General features: G+C 51.1%; 1 protein-coding gene across 9 annotated transcripts in view; it reads left to right on the top strand.

Moving 5' to 3' along the window:
- The window catches only part of TTC7B (tetratricopeptide repeat domain 7B), a 255,882-nt gene that overhangs the window by 7,527 nt on the left and 227,898 nt on the right, over window positions 1-20,457 (top strand). For 7 of the 9 annotated variants that reach the window (XM_058740002.1, XM_058740004.1, XM_058740003.1 and 4 more), the window contains exon 2: window positions 15,736-15,890. In XM_058740002.1, the coding sequence (XP_058595985.1) occupies window positions 15,736-15,890 (155 nt within the window). Of the gene's footprint in view, window positions 1-1,186; window positions 1,343-15,735; window positions 15,891-20,457 lie in introns of those variants that run through there. The other 2 variants (XM_058740005.1, XM_058740010.1) reach the window with 2 other exon arrangements.

The raw sequence follows: 20,457 nt of genomic DNA, 5'->3' as shown, positions 1-20,457 counted from the left end.
CCGCGTGAGGAATGGGGTCGGGGGTCGTAATTCTCATTCGGGGATAAGTGGACCGACGTTTGGAGATGTTCATTGAGCTGGTTTCTAACCCTCTTCTCACTCTAGTTCCATTTTTCTTTATACCAACCAATTGTTTTCTAAACTTGTCAGATCAAAGAATCACCAAGTAGGCTTGTTGGGCCGCATCCCTAGTGATTCTGATGATGCAGTGGGTCTGGGGCAGGGCTCCGGGGTGATGCCAGTGCTGCTGGTCCGTCCAACCATTCTGAGTAGCACTGAACTAAGGGAGCCTGGACATCATGGATTCCCAGGCCTCTCCGGTGGGGTGGTGATTTCCCTTGGTCCAAGGTGGGGGCTGGACATCTGCATTTTTTTTTTTAATGTTTATTTATTTTTGAGAGAGAGAGACAGAGCACAAGTAAGGGAGGGGCAGAGAGAGAGACAGGGAGACACAGAATCCGAAGCAGGCTCCAGGCTCTGAGCTGTCAGCCCAGAGCCTGACATGGGGCTCAAACCCACAAATCATGAGATCATGACCTGAGCTGAAGTCAGTCGCTTAACTGACTGAGCCACTCAGGTGCCCCGACGTGTGCATTTTTAAATAGAGCCTTAGGTGGGTTGTGTGATCAAGCGGGTCTGGAAGCCCTGCTCTCAACCATAATCCTTAGCATTTAATGAGTACCTCCTATGCGTGGGGACTGCACCTGAAGAAATAGAGTGAGGGGGTCACCAGCCATGAGGAGCTTCCAGCTCAGGGTAGTCACATAATCTCTGGGCAGCTGAGTCGCCTGGGGGCTGCTTAGCAACTCAGATTCCCACGCTGGGCCCGAATTCCGCTTCAGGAAGCCATAGTGGGGTTGGGGTTCAGGAAGCACGATTGTTGACGAGCATAGGTGGTTGGAGCACAGCAAGCTCCAGGACCAGATTTTAGACACGGTTGTCCAAGTGGTGGGGACAGCGTGCCCCGCCTGCAGCCTGAGGAGAGCAATGACCGCGTTACGAGGCTTCAGGGTGCCGCTGGGTTACTGGGGGGCTGAGGGCAGGGTGCGCTGAGACGACAGTGGGAGGGGCCTGGCAGAGTGCCAGGAGGAGGATCTTGGGCAGGGCTGTGGCTTTAGGGTGACCAACATGTCCCAGTTGGCCTGACGCTTTCTTGGTTTTCAGAACTGAAAATCCTGTGTCCTGGGAACCCCCCAGGCCTGGGCAAGCAGGCCCATAGATCCCCTGTTAAGCAGATGGAGCGGTTTTTAGCAAAGAGGAAAGGAACCTGGTGCAAAGCAGGGCTTTGTCCTGTTAGACCTGGGTTCAGATCCCGACTCTGATGCTGCTTGTCCGGCCTTGGGTGAGTTACTCAGCTTCCCCGAGCCTCCCTCTTTAGCTCAAAGGTTGTTTTGAGGAGTAAAAGAGATAATGCAGTTTCAGGCACCAGCAGTCATCTGCAGCAGCCTGCCTGAATCAGGAGTACTGTGTGTGGAAGGAGGTTAGAAAGGTCCAGATACTCAGCCCTTTACAGGGAGGAGGAAGCAGGTGGGGTGACAATGACAGCAGTGATAACAGAGCCGTGCAGGAGGGGTTGGGGTGGGGTCCTGTTGTACTGACTTGTGGCTGAGGCCCAAAGCTGAACAGCAGTCGCTGTTAGCTGGGTCCCCGAACTAGTCAGTGTGGACCTGGGGCCTCACGCCAGGTCTGACAGACTCCCCAGCCCTTGCAGCCTTCCATCCTGCACTTTAATGAGCCGGGATAGGATGTGGGGGTGTCATGATGTGTACTGGGGATGCAACAATGAATGTGACCGCTGGGCTGTCAGCCCCATGAGGGCAGGGCTGCTTCGCTCTTTTGTTCTCTGCTATATCTCAAGCACCAGTAACACGTCTGACACACAGTAGGTACTCAGTTAGTTGTTCAGTGAACACCTTGGCCGCTGCCCTTGAGGAGTTAACTCGGATTCATTTCCTCCTCAGACACCTGCTGAGTGTGTGCTGGGTGCCAGCCAGCCGCTGCCTGAGGGCCTGGGGTGCCGTGGTCATTAGGCCCACCCTGTGCTCTAGTGTAGCACACATGCTCAGTGCTGGGAGTGGGAGTGGGAGAGGACGAGGGCTGAGGAGGTCCTGGGGAGGGAGTGTCTACCTGAGAGGCTAAGACTCTTGGTATCGTCCCTCAGGTGACTGGATGGCCCCGCCTGCCTGGGGCTCTGGGTAAGTTCTGGCTGATGGGACTGCTGTTCAAGCTGACTGAACGCCCATGACCTTCTCTTCCTGTGTCTCCTGTGCAACTGTAGGGTTGACACTTGCTGAGTGGCCAGGGCTCCCTGCTGCCTCTCCTTGTCCCTCCAGTCTCCTCACCTGAGGGCTGGTTCAGCCCCTTTGCTGTGAGGCCTGCCTGCCTTGAGTAACTGCCTTCTCCGGCCCTTGCAGGTTCTGAGTCCAAGAAGAAGCAGTATGTTTTCTCAAGTAAGGGGTGTTGAGTCGGTGAGGTGATATTGTTGGGCATGTCGAGCACAGGGACCTGCAGTAAATGCCTTTCCTTTCTCTGGCCCGCCAGGCCAAGAGAGTCCGCTCTCCACTGAGTCTTGGGCCTGGAGGCCTGGGAAGGTGGGTCCCTCAGGCCCCTTGCAGCTGCCCCACGGCCCCGGGGCAGCCTCCTTCCTACCTCTGCCCCGCCGCACACACCGGTTTTGGCGTCTCCTTCTGCCTGGACTCTCACTTGGAGAAATCCTACCTCACCTGTCTTCTGAGTGTCCCTGGTGGTCTTTCCACCCCACTGTGCCTGGGCTTGATGGTCCCACACTGTAGTCTTTGAGGGCAGGGACAGGATTAGAGCTTTGAATCTTCAAGAGATGCTTGCCGGCTCTGTGTAGGTATGCATTTAACTTGTCTGTGTGGGGCCAGCTTCCTGAGCGAGCCCTTTCCAAGCCTTCTGGGTTGGCCTGATAACATCCCCCTGCCCTGTTAGAGTCATTTCCTGCCCTGCTGAGCCCTGGGGACAGGCCAAACCAACTCCAAGATCATGACTTTCAAGTTACCTTTTCTCTTCTTAGACTAGGTTTTTCTAGGGAAATGTGTGTGTGTGTGTGTGTGTGCGTGCATGTGCGTGTGTATGAGCGTGTGTGTGTTAAACCAGTATACTTATCTATTCTGCCAGCGCAGTGGAAATATTGTCTTCTGTTCCCACATTTTACTCTCTCATCCTGTCCCTCCAGCTTCTGCATTGTACGTGAACACGGGCAGAAGGCTTTGGCTTGAAGCCTGGACTCTAACTACCAAGAGTTTCCCAGAATATAGCTTTCTGCCAACTTCTTTGAGCTCCTTAATCTTTGACTTATGGCATCTTTGCCTTTCAGTCAAGATCCAAATGGCCAGGTCCTCTGAACCGGGTCATAATTTAAGCAAAGATGGCGGAGGGGGAACAGAGGCAGCCCTGAGGTGGAAATGAGAAGGCCGGGGTCTCGGTCAACAATCATATCCCAGCTACATGCCAGGCACGCCTGAGGGGGGCTGAGGTACCTGATTAGGTCCTGTCTGTGAAGGGGAGACTAGAGATTGACTCATTCCTTTCAGAAATATTTAAAGAATACCTACTGTGTGCCTTGGAGACAGGGTGTGAAGGGGAGAGTGACAGGGCAGAGGTCAGAGCCAAGGTGGTAAGGTACAGGGATTTTGGCTTTCGCTTCGGGTGAAAGGGGAGCTCCCGGAGGGTTTTGAGGGGCCGGGTGACATGACCTTCTCTTCTCTGCCCTGCTGCGTGGCCCTACCCTGGTAAAGCCCAGCTCCCGGCCTGCCCCTGCGTGCTGCATTTTGCGGGAGGAACCTTGCGCGTCATTTGCACTTGATGACAAGTGACCTCGGAGGCACTGCCACGCTTCTGGCATGTTTGTATTCCTGCTCTCACGCATTCTTTTCCCTTCTTAGGCCTTTTATCTGGATGGCATCCTCTCCTACCTCATGACGTTGCCTCATATTTTAGCGAGGAAATAGAGGCAGTTAGGAAACCTCCTTGTTTCCCACCACCGAATCTGTGTCCACTTTCCCTCCTGTCACTGTGTGGAGGCTCCAGTTCCTTTCAAGGCCTGCACCCCCTTCACCTTTGCTCACAGTCGCCCTGTTGGAGCCTCCTCAGGACTTCACGGCTTCTGGCATTTCTCCTCGCCTCTGGATCAATTCTCTGTCTCTCTCTGTTTCCTGGATCATGCTCTTGAGGGTTCATAGATACCCAAGACTCTCCTGTAAAAACCTTCCTCAGTCCCACGTCTCTGTCTCCTCACTGCCCGCCTCTCTGCTCTGTCTCAGCAAAGCCTCTTCGAGGAACCTTTGTCTCCTCGGCCCTCTCCACAGAGCTTGTATCCCTGCCCATCCCGCTGCTCTTCCTGTCAAGGTCACCCTCCGATGTTGCCTCCCTGTTGCCAAATCCAGTGGTTACGTTTGTGCTCTTATTTTCTTCCCTATTCCAGCTGCCTTTAACCCGCTTGGCCACTCCCTCTTTCTGGAAACTTCTCATCTCCGTTTTTGTAACAGGCCGTCCTGGTTTCTTTAACCTGGTCCTTTCGCTCACTCACTCTCTCCAGCTTTGACGCCGACCTCCATCCACCGATTTGATGTCTCTACTTGGATATCGAATGTTATTTAAGTCTGTCGAAGCAGAACTCTTGGTCTTATTCCTCCTCCCCTACAGTAAACGGCAAAACGGTACCACTGTCTACTCCACTGTGCAGTGTCATATCTGAGATTAAAGAATTTATCTTTCATCCCCGTCCATTCCTCATCCCTCGTGCATCCGTTTCCTATTGCTGCCGTCACCGATTATTACACATTTACTGGCTTGAAACAATGCAGCTGTGTTCTCTGACTGTTCTGGAGGCCACAGGTTGGAAATGGGTCTCATTTAGGCTAACCTCAAGTGTCAGAGGGGCTGAGTTCCTTCTGGAGGCTCTCGGGAAGGATCCATGCTTTTGCCTTCCTGGCCTCTGCGACTGCCCACATTCCCTGCCTCGTGGCCCCGCCTCCATCTTTAGAGCCAGGAGTTAGCTTCCTCTGTGACTAGACCTGTTTTCACCACCATCTCCTCCTCTGAGCCGCCTACTTCCCTCTTCCAAGGACTCGGTGGTGCCCCCGAGGTAATCCGTTATAATCCCATCTCAAGGTCATTAATTTAATCCCATCTGCAGAGTCCCTTTTGCCATTAAGGTGACATATTCACAGGTCCCAGCAATTAGGGCACAGTCATCTCTGGGGCGCGGGTGGGGGGGTGGTGGGGGTATTATTCTGTGTGCCACACCTCCAGTCCAACCCATTAGTAAATCTTGTTTATTTTTACCTCCAAATCGTGTCTTCCCCTCTGCCCGTCTCTCCCCTTCGGCACTATTTCTCACCTCTGCCCCCTTGTCCTGGCATCCGTCACCCCTCACCAGACTCCTCTGCGGTGACCTTCCAACCATCCCTGCCGTTGCCTCGCCCTCTCCAGCCCCAAGTTCGTTCTCCACACGGCGGAGGGAGGGGTCTTCACAAAACCTAAACCGGATCACTTCAACCCCCTGCTTGCACACTCCCCGCCCCCTCCAGAGGCTTCCAGGTGCTCTGAGAAGGAAAGCCACACTCCTGAGCACAGTCTGCCACAGTGTGTTCGTGGCTGCCCTTACCGCCTCTCTGACTACCATGCTCCCATCTGTCCCCGCCGCTCCAGCCACACGGCCTTCTTGCTGTTCCTCACGCATGCCAGCTGCGTTCCTGCCCCAGGGCCCTTCCGTGGGCTGCCAGAATACTCCTCCCTCAGATCTTTCCGTGGCTCGCCCAGTCTCAGGTAGCCACCCAGTCGCGCACTGCCACGCCGCCCTGTTTTAGCTCTCTGCGCGTCTCTTACCGCTACCTGGCCTTTTCCTGGTTTGTCTCCCCTTCTGGAATGCGAGCACCACGAGGGCAGAGACGCTTCTGCCTCACCCACCACTGTACGAGCTGGGTGCTGGCAGGTGCTAAGTAAATGCTGGCTGGTGGCTAATGCGTGCAGCACTCTGAGGTCAGGCCAAGGGAGCAGGAAAGCTTCTCCAAGGTGACCCTGAACTGCAGCTCACACGAAGCCTGGGCTGTTGGCAGGAGAAGGGAGGGAGGTACAGCCTGTCCAGGCACCCCCAGGTGAGACAGATTGCCACAGCCTCGGAAGGATGCGGGGGGCCTGGAGAGTGTGCATGTGGGAGGCTGGTGGCCCGGGGAGAGCGGTGACGAGCTCTACTTAATAACTGCACACCCAGACCTCCCTCACCTGGTTCTGAGATGACGGGCCAGGTCCTGCCAGCCCCCTGTGGGTGACCAGATTACGCACTCCCGAGTCAGCACACTCCAACACGGGCCATCTTCTTTTCTTGATTGTTATGATTATTTTATTGGTTTTAAAAGAATTTAGTGCTTCATCACTTGCATATAACAACCAGCACTCATCCCAACAAGTGCCCTCCTTAATGCCCATCATTCATTTAGTCCCCCTATCCCGGTCCACCTCCCCTCTTTTCTTTTTTATTAAAAAAAATTTTTTTTTAACATTTACTCATTTTTGAGGGACAGAGAGAGACAGAGCCCGAGCAGGGGAGGGGCAGAGGGAGAGGGAGACACAGAATCCCAAGCAAGCTCCAGGCTCTGAGCCCCGATGTGGGGCTTGAACCCACGAACCATGAGATCATGATCTGAGTCGAAGTTGGACGCTTAACCGACTGAGCCACCCAGGCACCCCTCCCCTCTTTTCTTGTTAAATTAACTAGTTAATGTTTTATGCAGGCAATGAATGTACATGGTAGTAAAAGTCAAATAATACAAGAGAGAAAAGTAACTTTATTCCTACAGCATCCCTGTGTCCTCTTGCTCCTGTCCACAGACGTAGCCACTCTTGGAACTTTCCTGGGGGTCCTTTCAGAACTAGCGTATGGGGCGCCTGGGTGGCTCAGTCGGTTAAGCGTCTGACTTTCGCTCAGGTCATGATCTCATGGTCTGTGAGTTCGAGCCCCGCGTCGGGCTCTGTGCTGACAGCTCAGAACCTGGAGCCTGCTTCGGATCCTGGGTTCCCCTCTCTCTCTGCCCCTCCCCTGCTTGTGCTTCCTCTCTCAAAAATAAATAAACATTAAAAAAAATTAAAAAGAAATAGTCAGCATATCTGTATGTGTATAAGAAAGAGTGTTGTTGGTTTCTGGTTTTCACACTCAATAGTAACATACTGCACACCCTGTTTTGTATCCCTCTCTGACAGTGTTACCTATTGCTGTGTGACAAACCATCCTCAAACTTGGTGCCTTCAAATAGCCACCTTTTATTATTTTTCACCATTCTGGGCTTGCCAGGGGAGCCAGCTGTGGGTCTGCTCCGCGATGTAGCTGCCCTTGTCTGGGCCCTCTCCCGTGGCTGGGCCTGGCTGAGACGACTCAGCTGTGTTCCCTGTGGCCTTTCTTAGCCAGCCCAGCTGCGTTCTCAAGGTGGTCCCAGAGAAGTGAGAGGAAAGCAGACGCGAGTAAGCCCTTTTCCAAGCCTCTGTGTGTCACACGTGTCTGCGTCTGTCCTGTCAATCAAAGCAAGTTACGCGGCCAAGCCCACGTTCAGTGTGAGTGGCCAGAAAGCATGTGGGTTCAGGGGTATGAAGAGCTGGGGCCGCTCGTGCAGTCAGGTACCGCGGGACCGTATGTAGATCCGTTTCCTTCCATGTAAGGGGCACGTTATGTCCCATCACGTGGGGCACGCCGCAGTGAGGACTGTGCAGGTTGTTTTCTGTCCTGTGCTGTTCCCAGTGGGGCCGTATGTAAAAACATCCCCGTTGGTACACGTAGGTGCTCAGGAGTGCACGTATGTGTGGGATAAGTTCCTAAGCCTGGAATTTCTGGGTCAGATGGTGCAGGTACATAAATCGTTTTGTAGATGTTGCTAATTGCCCTCGATTGACACTCGTACCGATTTATGCTCCTGCCGACAGTATCCCAGTGTCTATTTTTCTGTCACTTCCTGGTGGGGAGGGGATGCCAAGTGCTGTAGGTGCTGGGGTACCTGTGACTTACAAGAAGCCAAGTAAATGAGACGAAATTCACTGAAGTTGGCCTGAGACCAAGAAATGGAGAACCTGGCTGACTTCGCAGGGCAACAACAGAGGTGCAGGGGACGCTGACAACGGCTGGACTTGAGCAGGGGTTTGTTTTTCCTCCTGGATCGGAGCCACCGCGGGATTGGTTTGAATAGACCTAAATGCTTTTCTATTGACAAATGCGAGTTGTTGAGAGTTTTTTGTATTGGTGTCACGTACTCCCTGGAATAGAGTAGAAACCTTAAGCTTTTTTCTTCCTCGTCTGATCCAGTCTCTGGGTGTCAGCTGTTTATCCCATGAGGGAGAAGGCTGGGAGGAGGGGGCAGTCACCTGAAGTGGCAAAGGCCACACAGCGCCTCCCTCCTTGGGGGAATCAGGGAGGCCAAGGCCGCCTGGGCATCGAGCAGAGCCAGCCGCCAGGCTTTGGGGATTGTCTGTTTGCAGATGAAGCTCAGCACAGGGCTCTCGCCGATTCCCCATCTGCTTCTCAGTGAGGGTCCCCAGGAGAGGTCTCTGTTCAGCTTCAGGCTTTATCTCTACCTAAGTCCCTGGGAAGCTGGTTTCTGCAGCCTCACTTAAACCCTGAAAAATACCCGTGGGAAAGGTGGAAACCAGCCCCGAGCACCCCTGAGTCCCTCCTCACCCTGGTCACCTGACAGTCCTGGCAGGCGGAGCAGGAAGGGACTTAGGAATGGCCTGCGCAGCCCTGCGGCAGAAGGGTGAAATGGCTTGGCCAGCGTCACATGGCTGCTTGGGAGGGAAGCTGGGCCCCTTCTCTGGATGCTGATGTCCACACGGTTCGTGCCTGACGTGCCGGGATAACGGCGCAGGTAGACGGCCTGGGTTCAGAATTCCAGCTCCAGGACTGACTGGCCCTGTGACCTTTGGCACATGGCTTCACCTCTTGTGCCTGGTCCCCCATCCGTGAGGATGGGGGTTGAGAATAGGTCCTAGTGAGGTTTGGAGGACTAACGGGGTGATGTGATGTCTCAGCGCGCGGCACGGCATTTAGTAAGAGCCCAGCATGGCTTGTCTAGTAAGATTATACAACATTTTTATTGTCCTACTAGATCGCAGGCCTCTTGAGCACAGGGATTGTGTCCCCTAGAGCTTTCTGGTCTCCTAGATGCAACATAACCATTCTGGGAGATAGCAAGTCCAAAATGAATGGCAATGACAGTAATCGTAACTCACATCTATTCAGTACCTGCTCTGTACTCTGTGCATTACACCCACGTCTAATCCTCGCTGTTGCCAGGTGAGGAAACTAAGGCTCAGAGAGGTTAGGTAAGTTGCCCAGAGCCGCTCAGCTAAGTAAGCTAGGGAGCCGACGTTAAGCCTGGGGCTGCCTGAGGCCAGAGCTCTGTCTTCCATGTTGTACTCCTAGGCTTTTCCATTCTGGAAAGTACACCCTTGGCCCCACTATGCAGTCCTGCTGTGTTCCCTGCAGGGTGGGATGGCCGGCTGTGCCCTACCCTATGCCTGGTGAGTGTGAGTAGGCAAGTGAGTGGGGAGAGATACTCAGATTTAAGTATTTCATGAGGGGGAATCCTCGTGTAAGGGTTCCCTGTTCCAGTGGTGCAGCCAGAAACTCTTAAGGCAATTACAGAGCTCACCTTGTCTGCTCCCCACTTTTCAGGGACCACTTTTCTCTGTTGTCCCACATCCAATGTTGTGAAAATTGTTTTTTCACATATTTTGTCTTGTGTTTATGGTTATTTGTTTTTTTCACTTGAGAGGGAGAGCGAGAGAGTGCACGCGCAAATGCAGGGGAGGGGCAGAGAGAGAGAGAGGCAGAGAGAGAGAGAGAGAGAGAGAGAGAGAGAGAATCTTAAGCAGGCTCCACCCTCAAAGCAGAGCCTGACATGGGGCTCGATTCCACGACCCTGGGATCATGACCTGAGCTGAAATCAAGAGTCGGACGCTCAACTGACTGAGCCACCCAGACGCCCTGTGTTTGTGGTTATTTTATACAGGAGGGTAAATCTGTTCCATCTTGGCTGGAAGTGAAAGTCTGTTTTTAACTTTTTATTCTCTTTTATTTCATACTTAATTCTTTAATCCAGCTGGAATTAATTTTCTTGCATGCCCTGAGGTGCCGTTTTTTTTCCCCTTGTGCCTCACTTTCCTAGCATGTAGCTGGACATGCTGTGGGCAGTAACAACTGGCTAGGTGACATCTGTGTCCTTTGTCACTCGTGGCCTCTGAATTGGGGACCCAGAGGTCCTTGACGAGAGCCAGCAGCGCCGGCTGAGGATGGAGCCTCGCAGCCTCCGTAGAACTTCTCCAGCGTGAGTTCATAGCATGTTTTTCAGATCTTTGCCCTCCTGGTTGGGAGAGTGAGTGGTAGAGAAGTCACCTTTTTGGAAGGAGAGAAAAGGAAACATAATTTGCCTGGGCGATTCCCTGGAGCCTGAACAATTTTAAAGTTTCACAAATTATTTTGCAGCCGCTATGTTCATTTCAGATTTTCAATTTGCAGCCGCTCTTTGCTCAGAGCGCACGGTTCCTTCGGGAACTGAGGAGCTCATCCTCGCCGACCTGGCAGGAAATCCCAACTCTTCCCCTCTTCCCCTCTCTGCCGTTCATGGTTCAGCTCTTGGAGTTCCCCGAACAACGGGGCTGTGCCATGCCTTTGCACGTTCTGTTTCTTCTGCTTGTGAACACGTACCTGTAATATTGCTGGTGAAGACTTTGTCTCCTCCTCTTCCTCCCGTCCAGGACTGTGCACATCTCCAGTACCACTGCGTCGTGTGGAGCTTCAATGAGGGAAGGGACTGTGTCTCCTCAGTCTGAGCAAGGCCTCTTCCTCTCAGTGAACCTTTCCCAGGGCCCGTCCAGTGTTTCTGTTAGAGCTGGGCTCCCTCCACAGCTTGGCAGCAAGACTGGTGTGTTCCTCCATTATCCGGAGATCAATACGCTAAAAGTCTGTAAATCCTACAAAGCACTGAGGTGGTAGCTTTATACGTCTCTTTATATAGTCCTTTGTTTAAATATTTTTGCAAGCCTAGGATATACAAGCCGTGAAATGGAGAGGTGGGACGTCGGGGCATTCTACCAAAGCCCTCAGTTGGGTTCTGTGGAAATTCCTTTTAGACGTGAGGGACCCTGGGCATGAGTATTGTTCGGTGAGGCGTTCTCAGATAGCCGTTCTCAGCTGGAAGCCTGTTTGGTGGTCGGGAGATCTAGTCAGGATGGCAGTGTGGCCACTGTAACTAAGGTCCGAGTGACAGTGACTAAACAACAAGAGCCAAGTGGAAGTTAATGTTTCTGTCTCACGCAGTGATTGATCGTAAGCGGTCTAGGGCTTGGTGGCAGTTCACGCGTGTTGGAGACCGAGGTTCCTCATGTTGTGCCGCTCTGTGGTCCTCAGTAGATGGCTTCCATCTGGAGGGTCAGAATGGGTGCGCCGTTTCCCAGCAGCGCGGACTCTTTCCAGCTATTGGGGTAGGGCGAGGAGGAACCGGAGGGTGAGCTCACTTCCTGCATGCGGCACTCTGTTCACATCCCACTGACCACAACTTAGCATCCAGCCCCCAGGGAGCCCGGGAAGTAGTCTCTACCTTGACAGCTATGGGCATGGATAAAACTCAGGGACTCTAATACTAAAGGAAAAAGGGGAGAATGAATATTTGGGGACAGTTGGCAGTTTCTGCCACAGGCAGGACCAGACCTAACACTGGAGGGTGTAGTCCAAGTGCCTTGGCCTACCATTGAGTTACTTCACCGTTTATTGAACACTGGTTCTGTGCCAGACATTACTCTTGGTTGGCCCTGAGACTGAAAACAAGTGACACAGAGATTGTTCCTTCAGGCCTCTCATTTCAGTGTGGAAGGGGCAGATATATAGGTAAAGGCCTAGGCTGGCGTGCTTGAGGTTCCTGGTGGCAGCCGGGGGTGGCGTGGGATAGGGCACATGCGGGGAGAGATGAGCAGTGCCCAAAAGATCAGTAGGTGTTTATCAAGGAGCGGTGGATGTGTTCTCCACATTCTGAGTCATCCCAGAGGCGTGGAGGAGGTTCACTGGACCCACGTGTGGAGAACTTGGCCGGAACCTGTTTTCCACGGAGATGGGGCTCAGCGGGGAGAGGGGAACCGTTAGTCCCATGTTTTGCTCCCCGCTTGAGTCTCCGTTCTTGCCCTCCCGCTCGCCCACACCCTCTTCTCTGGCCACTTGGTCCGGTGCACTTTCCTTGCCTTTGCACCTTCCTTGTGCTCTGCTGTTCCCTCAGCCTGGTTTGTCCTTCCCTGTGCTATTTGCCAGTCCAGATCCTACTCATCCTGTAGGGTCTAGTTGAGAGGCATGGCAGGCCAGGCCACAGCATGTCCCTCCCCAAGAATGCATTAGCTCCCATCCACGGTCTCGTTGTGGTCACCGTATCCTTCCCATTTTATACATGGAGGCTGGTGCTTCAAGAGGGTGAGCAATGTGCCCCTGGTCGCCCAGCTAGAAAGAGGTGGCAGACAGCAGAGGGCCCAGTCTGCTGTCCTTTCTGCTTGCTGGCCTAGTGATTCTGCTGGGGACGGCCATTTCAGCTGTAGGTCAGGGGAGCCCGCAGTGGGGAGTTAATCGGAGTGGGGAAAAATGCGGAGCGAGGAATCCTCAGTTCACACGTACAGTGGGGCTTTCTTAAAATTGCTCCCCCCGCCCCCCCAGAACACTGAGGTTAAATCCTAGGGCCACAGTCCCAGCGTGACAAACTGGGATTTATATCTATAACTCTGAATCTAACGTTATTTTAGCTTTTGGAAATTTAAAATCTACAGAAAAGAAAGTCCGTGTATATGAATAGTCTCACCCCAGAAATAACCACTGTTCCTGTCCCATCATATATACTTCCAGTGTTTAAAGAAGACTCGCACTTTTTCCTAATATTAAGGTAAAACAATTCTGCTCAATGAAAACAATTCAAACTACACAGAGTTAAAAAATTACCCCAAATCCTATCATTCAGAAATTTTTATTACTCATTCTTAAGAGATACTCATTCTAGACATGTTTTTAGGAAAACAGAATAAAGGTAAGTAGGCAGACTTTTATGAAGAGTGATCGCACACTCCTGTCCAACGTCACAGCCATCAGCCACGGGCAGCTTCTGACCACTTGAAAGGTGGCTGGTTAGAATTGAGATGTGCCATATTATGCGAAGTACCCATGAGATTTGGAAAGCTTTTTTTTAATTCATTTTTATTTACTAATTTTTTTTTAAATAAGCTCTGCGCCCAACGTGGGGCTCGAACTCACGCCCCAGAGATCAGACTCGCATGCTCCACCACCTGAGCCATCCAGGTGCCCCTAAATTTGGAAAACAATGCAAAGAAAGAACATAAAACTATGCCAGTAGTTAAAAAACATGGATTGCTTGTTCAACTGATAATATTTTAGATATATTGAGTTAGATAAAAGATATTATCAAAATTAATTATTTCACCTGTTTCTTTTTCCTTTTTTACAATAGCGACTGCAACTTTTAAAATAATGTGTGGTTTGTACACAGGTCTTGGGCGCAGCCGTTCTCGACTTGAAAAATAAAGTATTAATAAGTACTCATGGGAAGAAAGAAACGAAAGTGAATCTCAGGGAATTGTTGAACTCCAGATAAATGCTTCGGCACACGGCATCACTTCCTAAAAGAGTTCAATCAACTCTTCAAAAGACTGGAGTCGTGTGTGTTTTTTTTTTTTTTTCTTTAAGCCTATATTACCGTGTTTTGAAAGATGGTGCTCTAAAGCTCCTCCCAATTTTGATATATTGTCATTTTTGCACTGTGTTTAAAGCAGTCACAGTCTGTTCTTTAACTGTAATTCTTGTAGGCACCTAGTATCCTGTAGGTAAATGTGTGGACCCTCCCTGTCAGGCCTTTGCCCACATATCCTTCACCCCTGAGTCCCGAGTTTCTTTATTAGTTGGATTTCATTCTCAAGAATGTGCACTTGGGCTACGCTTTGTGTCCCTGTGCCTTCTGTAGATGTGGCTTCACTGTCTTTGGTTCAGGATACTTCTGTGGATCTTGCCTGATCTTCTCCCTCATCTTGTAGGTGATTTGCTTTTTCTTCTTGGACACTTACAGAATTTTTGTGTTCAGTCACTTATCTCAGCCCTGTTCTGTTGTTGCTCGGCTTATCCTAGGACCCTCGGTCTCGTCTCTGAGAGACTATTTTAGGCTTCCTGGTGCACAGACAGAAGCACTGCTGAGAACTTTAGATTTGGCAGATCTGGGTCACTGACCACAGGACTTGGGAAGGCTCTCGTTCCAGCTTGCAGCCTTCAGTGGACCTACCACCCAGAATCTCAGCGGGTCCTCTGTGATTTTTTTTCTTTCTTGAGTTAATTTTAGATTACCTAAACAATAGGCAAATCTGTTCTCCTTTCTGGGACTGGAATGTTAAAGGTAAAACTGAAGTCCATTTTGACCCTTTACTCCAGTTGAGGTCCTTGCCGCTCTGCATCCCGGTGGTAACCACGGTCATGGATTGGAGATATATCCTTCCAGACCTGTTTTGTCGCTCTTACATCTTGATACAATTGCATCCTGTCCCATGACAGCAGAAATACGTCGTGCTCAGGCTGGTGTATGAATTGTTCTGGGTTTATTCAGGACATCTAGATGTGTGGATTCCAAAAAGCTACTTCTGGAGTGAGCTCTTCATTCTAATTAACAAGCCAGCACGGATATTAGCAGAATTGCAACCATAAGTAGTATACTCTTAGGGGTAAAACCTGCATCTAGACATTCCCAGCTGTCAGTGTCTATATAGCTGCGACTTTTAGGCAGAAACAGACTGCATGCAACTCAGGTGTTTTTGACACAATTCGTTTTAAGAATCTGACTGCAGGGGCGCCTGGGTGGCTCAGTCGGTTAAGCGTCTGACTTGGCCTCGGGTCATGATCTCATGGTTTGTGAGTTCGAGCCCCGCGTCGGGCTCTGTGCTGACAGCTCGGAGCCTGGAGCCTGCTTTCGATTCTGTGTCTCCTTCTCTCTCTGCCCCTCCCCCACTTGTGCTTTGTCCTCTCTGTCTCTCAAAAATAAATAAATGTAAAAAAAAAAATTAAAAAAATCTGACTGTAGAAGATATTCTGCCAGCTCACCTCCGCATTATAAGGCCATAGAACACAACAGAACTAGGAGATTTCACTGCATTGCTCTTGGAAAATACGTAGTATTGTTTTATAAAGATCATGCTGAAAAATATCGTAAGACAACTTTGTGTTTTCCTACTGAATTTGGGCTCTCTCTGTTTACATATATTAAGTCTTTCTAGATTCAATCAATGTGTGACAAAGGAATGAGCTACCACCTGTCTGAATACAAACTCTGGAACATTATTTTTTTTTAATGTTTATTTATTTTTGAGAGAGAGCATGAGTCGTGGAGGGGCAGAGCAGGGATGGACAGAGGATCTGAAGAGGGCTCTGCGATGGCAGCAGCAAGCCCTACGTGGGGCTCAAGCCCATGAACCGTGAGATCATGACCTGAGCCGAGGTCGGACGCTCAGCTGACTGAGCCACCCGGATGTCCCTGGAACATTCTTATTAATGAACAGAATTCACCATAAGATGGTGCCTCCTTGGACTCCATCTAAGGTTATGAAGTTCCAGAAGGGCCTTGCTGGGGGCACGGCGCAAGGGTGTGGTGGTCCTGAAGTCCTTGGGGGGCCTTCCCACTTAGCCTCTCGCTTTGTTCTCTGCAGATGACATGGCAGAGCTCCTCCTCGGGGAGTCGAAGCTGGAGCAGTACCTGAAGGAACACCCCCTACGGCAGGGGGCCAGTCCCCGAGGCCCCAGGCCCCAGCTGACCGAGGTCCGCAAGCATCTGACCGCCGCCCTGGACCGGGGGAACCTGAAGGTACTGTGGGTGTCGGAGATGCAGGGGGCGGAGGGGTGACGCTGGGCCCGACCCGCTCCGGGCAGTGAGCAGTTACGAGGAGCCGGGCAGGTGGGGAGCACGTCTGTACCCTGCCGTGGCTTCTGGGAAGCAGGCCGACCTGCTGCGCGATTGCTGTGCCGGACCCACGGCTGGCTGACCACCGTGCGGGGGCTTCCGGCTCCTAGGGGCCTCTCTGGTGATTCTTCGACGACACATTATCCTGAAGCATCATCTGCCCCAGGTGCTTGGATAAAGCTGCCGTCTGAGGCCCAGAGCTCAACCTGCCACCTTGGCCCACTGTAGAGAGGAGAGGAGTTGATCAGGAGTGCCCTTTACCGCCAGTTCCTGCCTGAGACACGCATGTCCTGAGAACTGGGTGGGGCCCCTGTTGGTGACCGCAGGCCTGGTACCTTGGTGTAGGAAGGAGCCAGGACAGGAACTGCCCTCTGCCTGAGCAATGACCTGTTCCTCACGGCACAGAAACCTGAAGTGCTACCCTTCTGCTGCCCGCCTGCTCTGTCTTCTGGTCTCTGCACCCAGCTTGCCCTCTCCCTCTCACCACAGTCCTTTCTTGCTTCCTTTGAATCTCCCTTCATCTGGATTTCGCTCCCCCTCCTCCCTCCCCACCGTTACCTCGCTTGCGGGGCTCTGCACACCCCATGGCCCCGAAGGCTGGCTCTTATCGCTTCTGCAGGCTACTGCCCGTACCTAGCCCGTTCCCATCATCTTCTCTAGCCGCCGTTGTGCTCTTGTGCCCCCCTCACTGTTATCACAGCTCCAGAACTTTTTCATCATCGCAAAGTGAAACTCTACGCATTACCCTCTAACTGTCCATTCCCCCCTCTCCCCGCTCCTGGCAACCCCCATTCTGCTTTCTGTCTCTAATGATATTACCTGCTCCAGATCCGTTATAGAAGTGGAATTGTATAGTATTCGTTTTTTTTATGACTTGCTTATTTTATTAATATTATGTCCTCGAGGTTCATCCATGTCGTAGCACGTATCAGAATTTCCTTCCCTTTTAAGGCTGAATAATACTCTGCTGTGTGTTTAAGCTGCGTTGTGTTTATTCATCCATCAATCAGTGGACACTGATATTGCTTTTACCTTTTGGTAGTTTGAATAATGCTGATATAAACATGGGTTTACAGATATCTCTTCAAGATCTTGCTTTCAATTCTTTTGGGCATATACCCAGAAGTGGGATTGCTGAATCATATGCTAATTCTATGTTTAATTTTTTGAGGAACCTCCATACTGTTACACTGTTTTCCCCAGCAGCTGCACTATTTTACATTTTACATTCTCACCAACACTGAGTTCCAATTTCACAACATTCTTGCCAGCATTTTGTATTTGTGTGTGTGTGTGTGTTGTTTTTGGATAGTAGCCATCCTAATACTTTTGAGGTGGTATCTCATTATGGTTTTGATTTGTATTTCCCTAATGATCAGTGATGTTGAGCATCTTGTCATGTGCTCATTGGCCATCTGTAGGTCTCTGGAGAAATATCTATTCAAGTGCTTTGGCCAGCTTTTATTCAGGTTGGGTTTTTGTTGTTGTTGAGTTGTATCTCTTTGCTTTTGACCTGGATGATTTCTCTTTCCCTTTTCTTTACTTCCTGTCTCCAAATCCTCTGGGACTTTACTCTCCTGTTTGTGTACATCCCCTCCCCCCCACCCCAAGAGACCATGTTTTCCTTGACTTTACCTTCTGTATCTGTTTTGGAAACCTGTGCCTATTCCCAAATTGCTGTGTGGCCCCAAGGAGATCATTTCCCTCCCTGGGGCTTAGCTTCTCTTGGTTTGAAAGGGGTGGGCTGTTGGAGGGGTGAGCTTGGACCCTCCCAGCTCCAGTATATTCCAAGCCTGCGAGCTTTCCTTCTGAGATGTCCTTTCCTCCCTGTTATCTGATCACCTCCTTGGCCCCGGAGCAGTTGAGGGCGTGGGCAGCATTTGAATACGTGAGTGTTAGTATTCATCAGTTATGTGGCTGCAGGCTTCTGGAAACCCTGGCAGAAAGCCTCCTTTCAAAATGGCCTTTGTGTATGTCTGTCTCCAGTGGACATAGCCCCAGGCCCCTCAGAGGCTGGCTTGAGAGCACTCACTTTAATATAGGAAGTGCAGTTTACTACGCACTTGATGCTGCAGGTGGGGCTTTAAAAACACAAGTTCTCGGGGCGCCTGGGTGGCGCAGTCGGTTAAGCGTCCGACTTCAGCCAGGTCACGATCTCGCGGTCCGTGAGTTCGAGCCCCGCGTCAGGCTCTGGGCTGATGGCTCGGAGCCTGGAGCCTGTTTCCGATTCTGTGTCTCCCTCTCTCTCAGACCCTCCCCCGTTCATGCTCTGTCTCTCTCTGTCTCAAAAATAAATAAACGTTAAAAAAAAATTAAAAAAAAAAAAAAAACAAAAAAAAAAACACATGTTCTCTCTTTCCTTGTTGCTTTCCAGGGGCCATGATACACTTTTCTTCCAAGTCAGCTCATGATACTAGCAGGTGTTCGTCAGTGCGAAGGGGTAGAAGGACAGTGGACACGAGGGGCCACGCTTCACAGTGGCAGCCGTCAGATTCAAGCACTACTCCAAGAGGCATGAGGCTGTGGCTGTGTGTTAGGGGAGAAAGGCTGAGGATCTTGCTCCAGGCCTGACATCTGGCTAGTTTCTTTCCCCCCTTCCAGACCCCTAACTTCATGGTGAAAAGTTGACCTTTTGTGTTACCAGGTGCTGCTGGGTTTTGCTCTCCACCCTCTACAACCCAGTGTAGTGGTAAGAACACGGAATTTCAAGTTAGAATGCCTGAGTTTGTGTTTCAGTTCTGGATTTATGAGCTGTGTGACTCGGCAAAGTTACTTAACCTCTCTGAGCTTCATGCTGCTCATCTGTAAGCGTATAGTTAGCTCAGGGTTGTTTTGAGGCCCGGACGTGGAAGTTCTTTCACAGCCACACAGCACCAGGGACCTGTCATTTGTTGCTGTTTTGCTGGTTCTACCTGGAGGAATGTTCTCCTCCTACCATTTTGTAGCTTCCTCTACCCTATACAGAGTGTTCCAGAGTCACACAACTTTTGTACGGGAAACTTCCTCTCTTCTTGACCTTAAGTCGGTTTGTCTCCTGGTTGGGAGCTTGCTAAAGCCCAGTGCAGACAAGGTACCCACAAAACACACGTGGACTGACGCAGGAAGGACCAGAGCAAGGAGGCGATGTGGCGTGGCGGAAAGAGCCTGACCTGGGAGTCAGGAGCCCTGCTTCTGATTCAAGTCAAGAGAACTGTGTTTATCGAGGGCAAGGCCACGCCCGAACACCGTGGGGGAGGTGCTCTCCGTCCGCCTGCGGCCGATTGGACTCACCCAGCAAGGCTGTTCCCTGCATCCAAACTGTGCCTTTCTGCTTGTAATTCTCTTCAGGCTCCTACATCTTTTCCATCTGGCCTCGTAGTCTACTTTTCTTTTCGGAAAAAAAAAACAAAAAACTTACACTTTTTTTCAAGCTGAATATTAAAAATCTTCTGTTGGTAAAAAATATATAACACAAAATTTAGCGTTATAGCCATTTTTAAGTATACAGTTTCGGGGGCATGGAGTGCGTTCACACTGTTGTGCAACCATCTCCACCGGCCGTCTCCAGAACCTTTTCATTGTCCCAGGATGAAGCGCTAAGCCTCTTAGACACCAGCTTCCGCCGCCCCTCCCCCTTGCTTTTAAGCCAGTGGTCTCGGGTGCCGGAGGGCTTGAGGTAGGAAGGAAGACAGCCTAGTCGGCCAGGAAGCCTTTCCTCTGGGTGGAGAACCCAGCGGTGGGTGCTTTTGTCATCGCTCTTTTTCTCTTAAGTCTGCTTTGATTTCTGCGTTTGCAGATGTAATTCTAATTTCTTGCATTGGTGCCCCCCCCCCCCGGCCCCGGACTGCCCCCACTTAAAACTCTTTTGTTCCCCCCCTTTTTTAAAAATTTCTTTTAACGTTTATTTTTGAGACAGAGAGATACAGAGCATGAGTAGGGGAGGGGCAGAGCGAGAGGGAGACACAGAATCCGAAGCAGGCTCCAGGCTCCGAGCTGTCAGCCCAGAGCCTGACTCGGGGCTCGAACTCACAGACCGTGAGATCATGACCTGAGCCGAAGTTGGACGCTCAACCAACGGAGCCACCCAGGCGCCCCTAGAGCATGACACTTTTGATCTCAGGGTTGTGGGTTCAAGCCCCACATTGGGCGTGGAGCCTACTGAAAAGACAATAATAGTGAACTTAAATGAAAAAGAAACCCCTTTGTTCCCTTCACTTCCTGTGCCCATTTTGCCATCTCTCCAGTGCTGCCTGTTGCCCCGTTCCCTTTCGAGAAATAACGTTATGGTTTCACTTATATGTGGAATCTAAAAAACAACAAATGAGTAAACAGACAAACAAAAAGTAGAAACAGACTCATAAATACTGAGAACAAACTGATGGGTGCCAGAGGGGAGGGGAGGGAGGGGTGGGTAAAATGGGTGAAGGGGAGCGGGAGATACGAGCTGCCAGTTTTGGACTGAAGAAGTCATGGGGGTAAAAGGCACAGCCTA

Source organism: Neofelis nebulosa, chromosome 7, assembly GCF_028018385.1.
Source record: "Neofelis nebulosa isolate mNeoNeb1 chromosome 7, mNeoNeb1.pri, whole genome shotgun sequence".
Classification (NCBI taxonomy): Eukaryota; Metazoa; Chordata; class Mammalia; order Carnivora; family Felidae; genus Neofelis; species Neofelis nebulosa.
The sequence above is the reverse complement of the archived record's forward strand: the minus strand, read 5'-3'. Positions and strand labels throughout refer to the sequence as shown.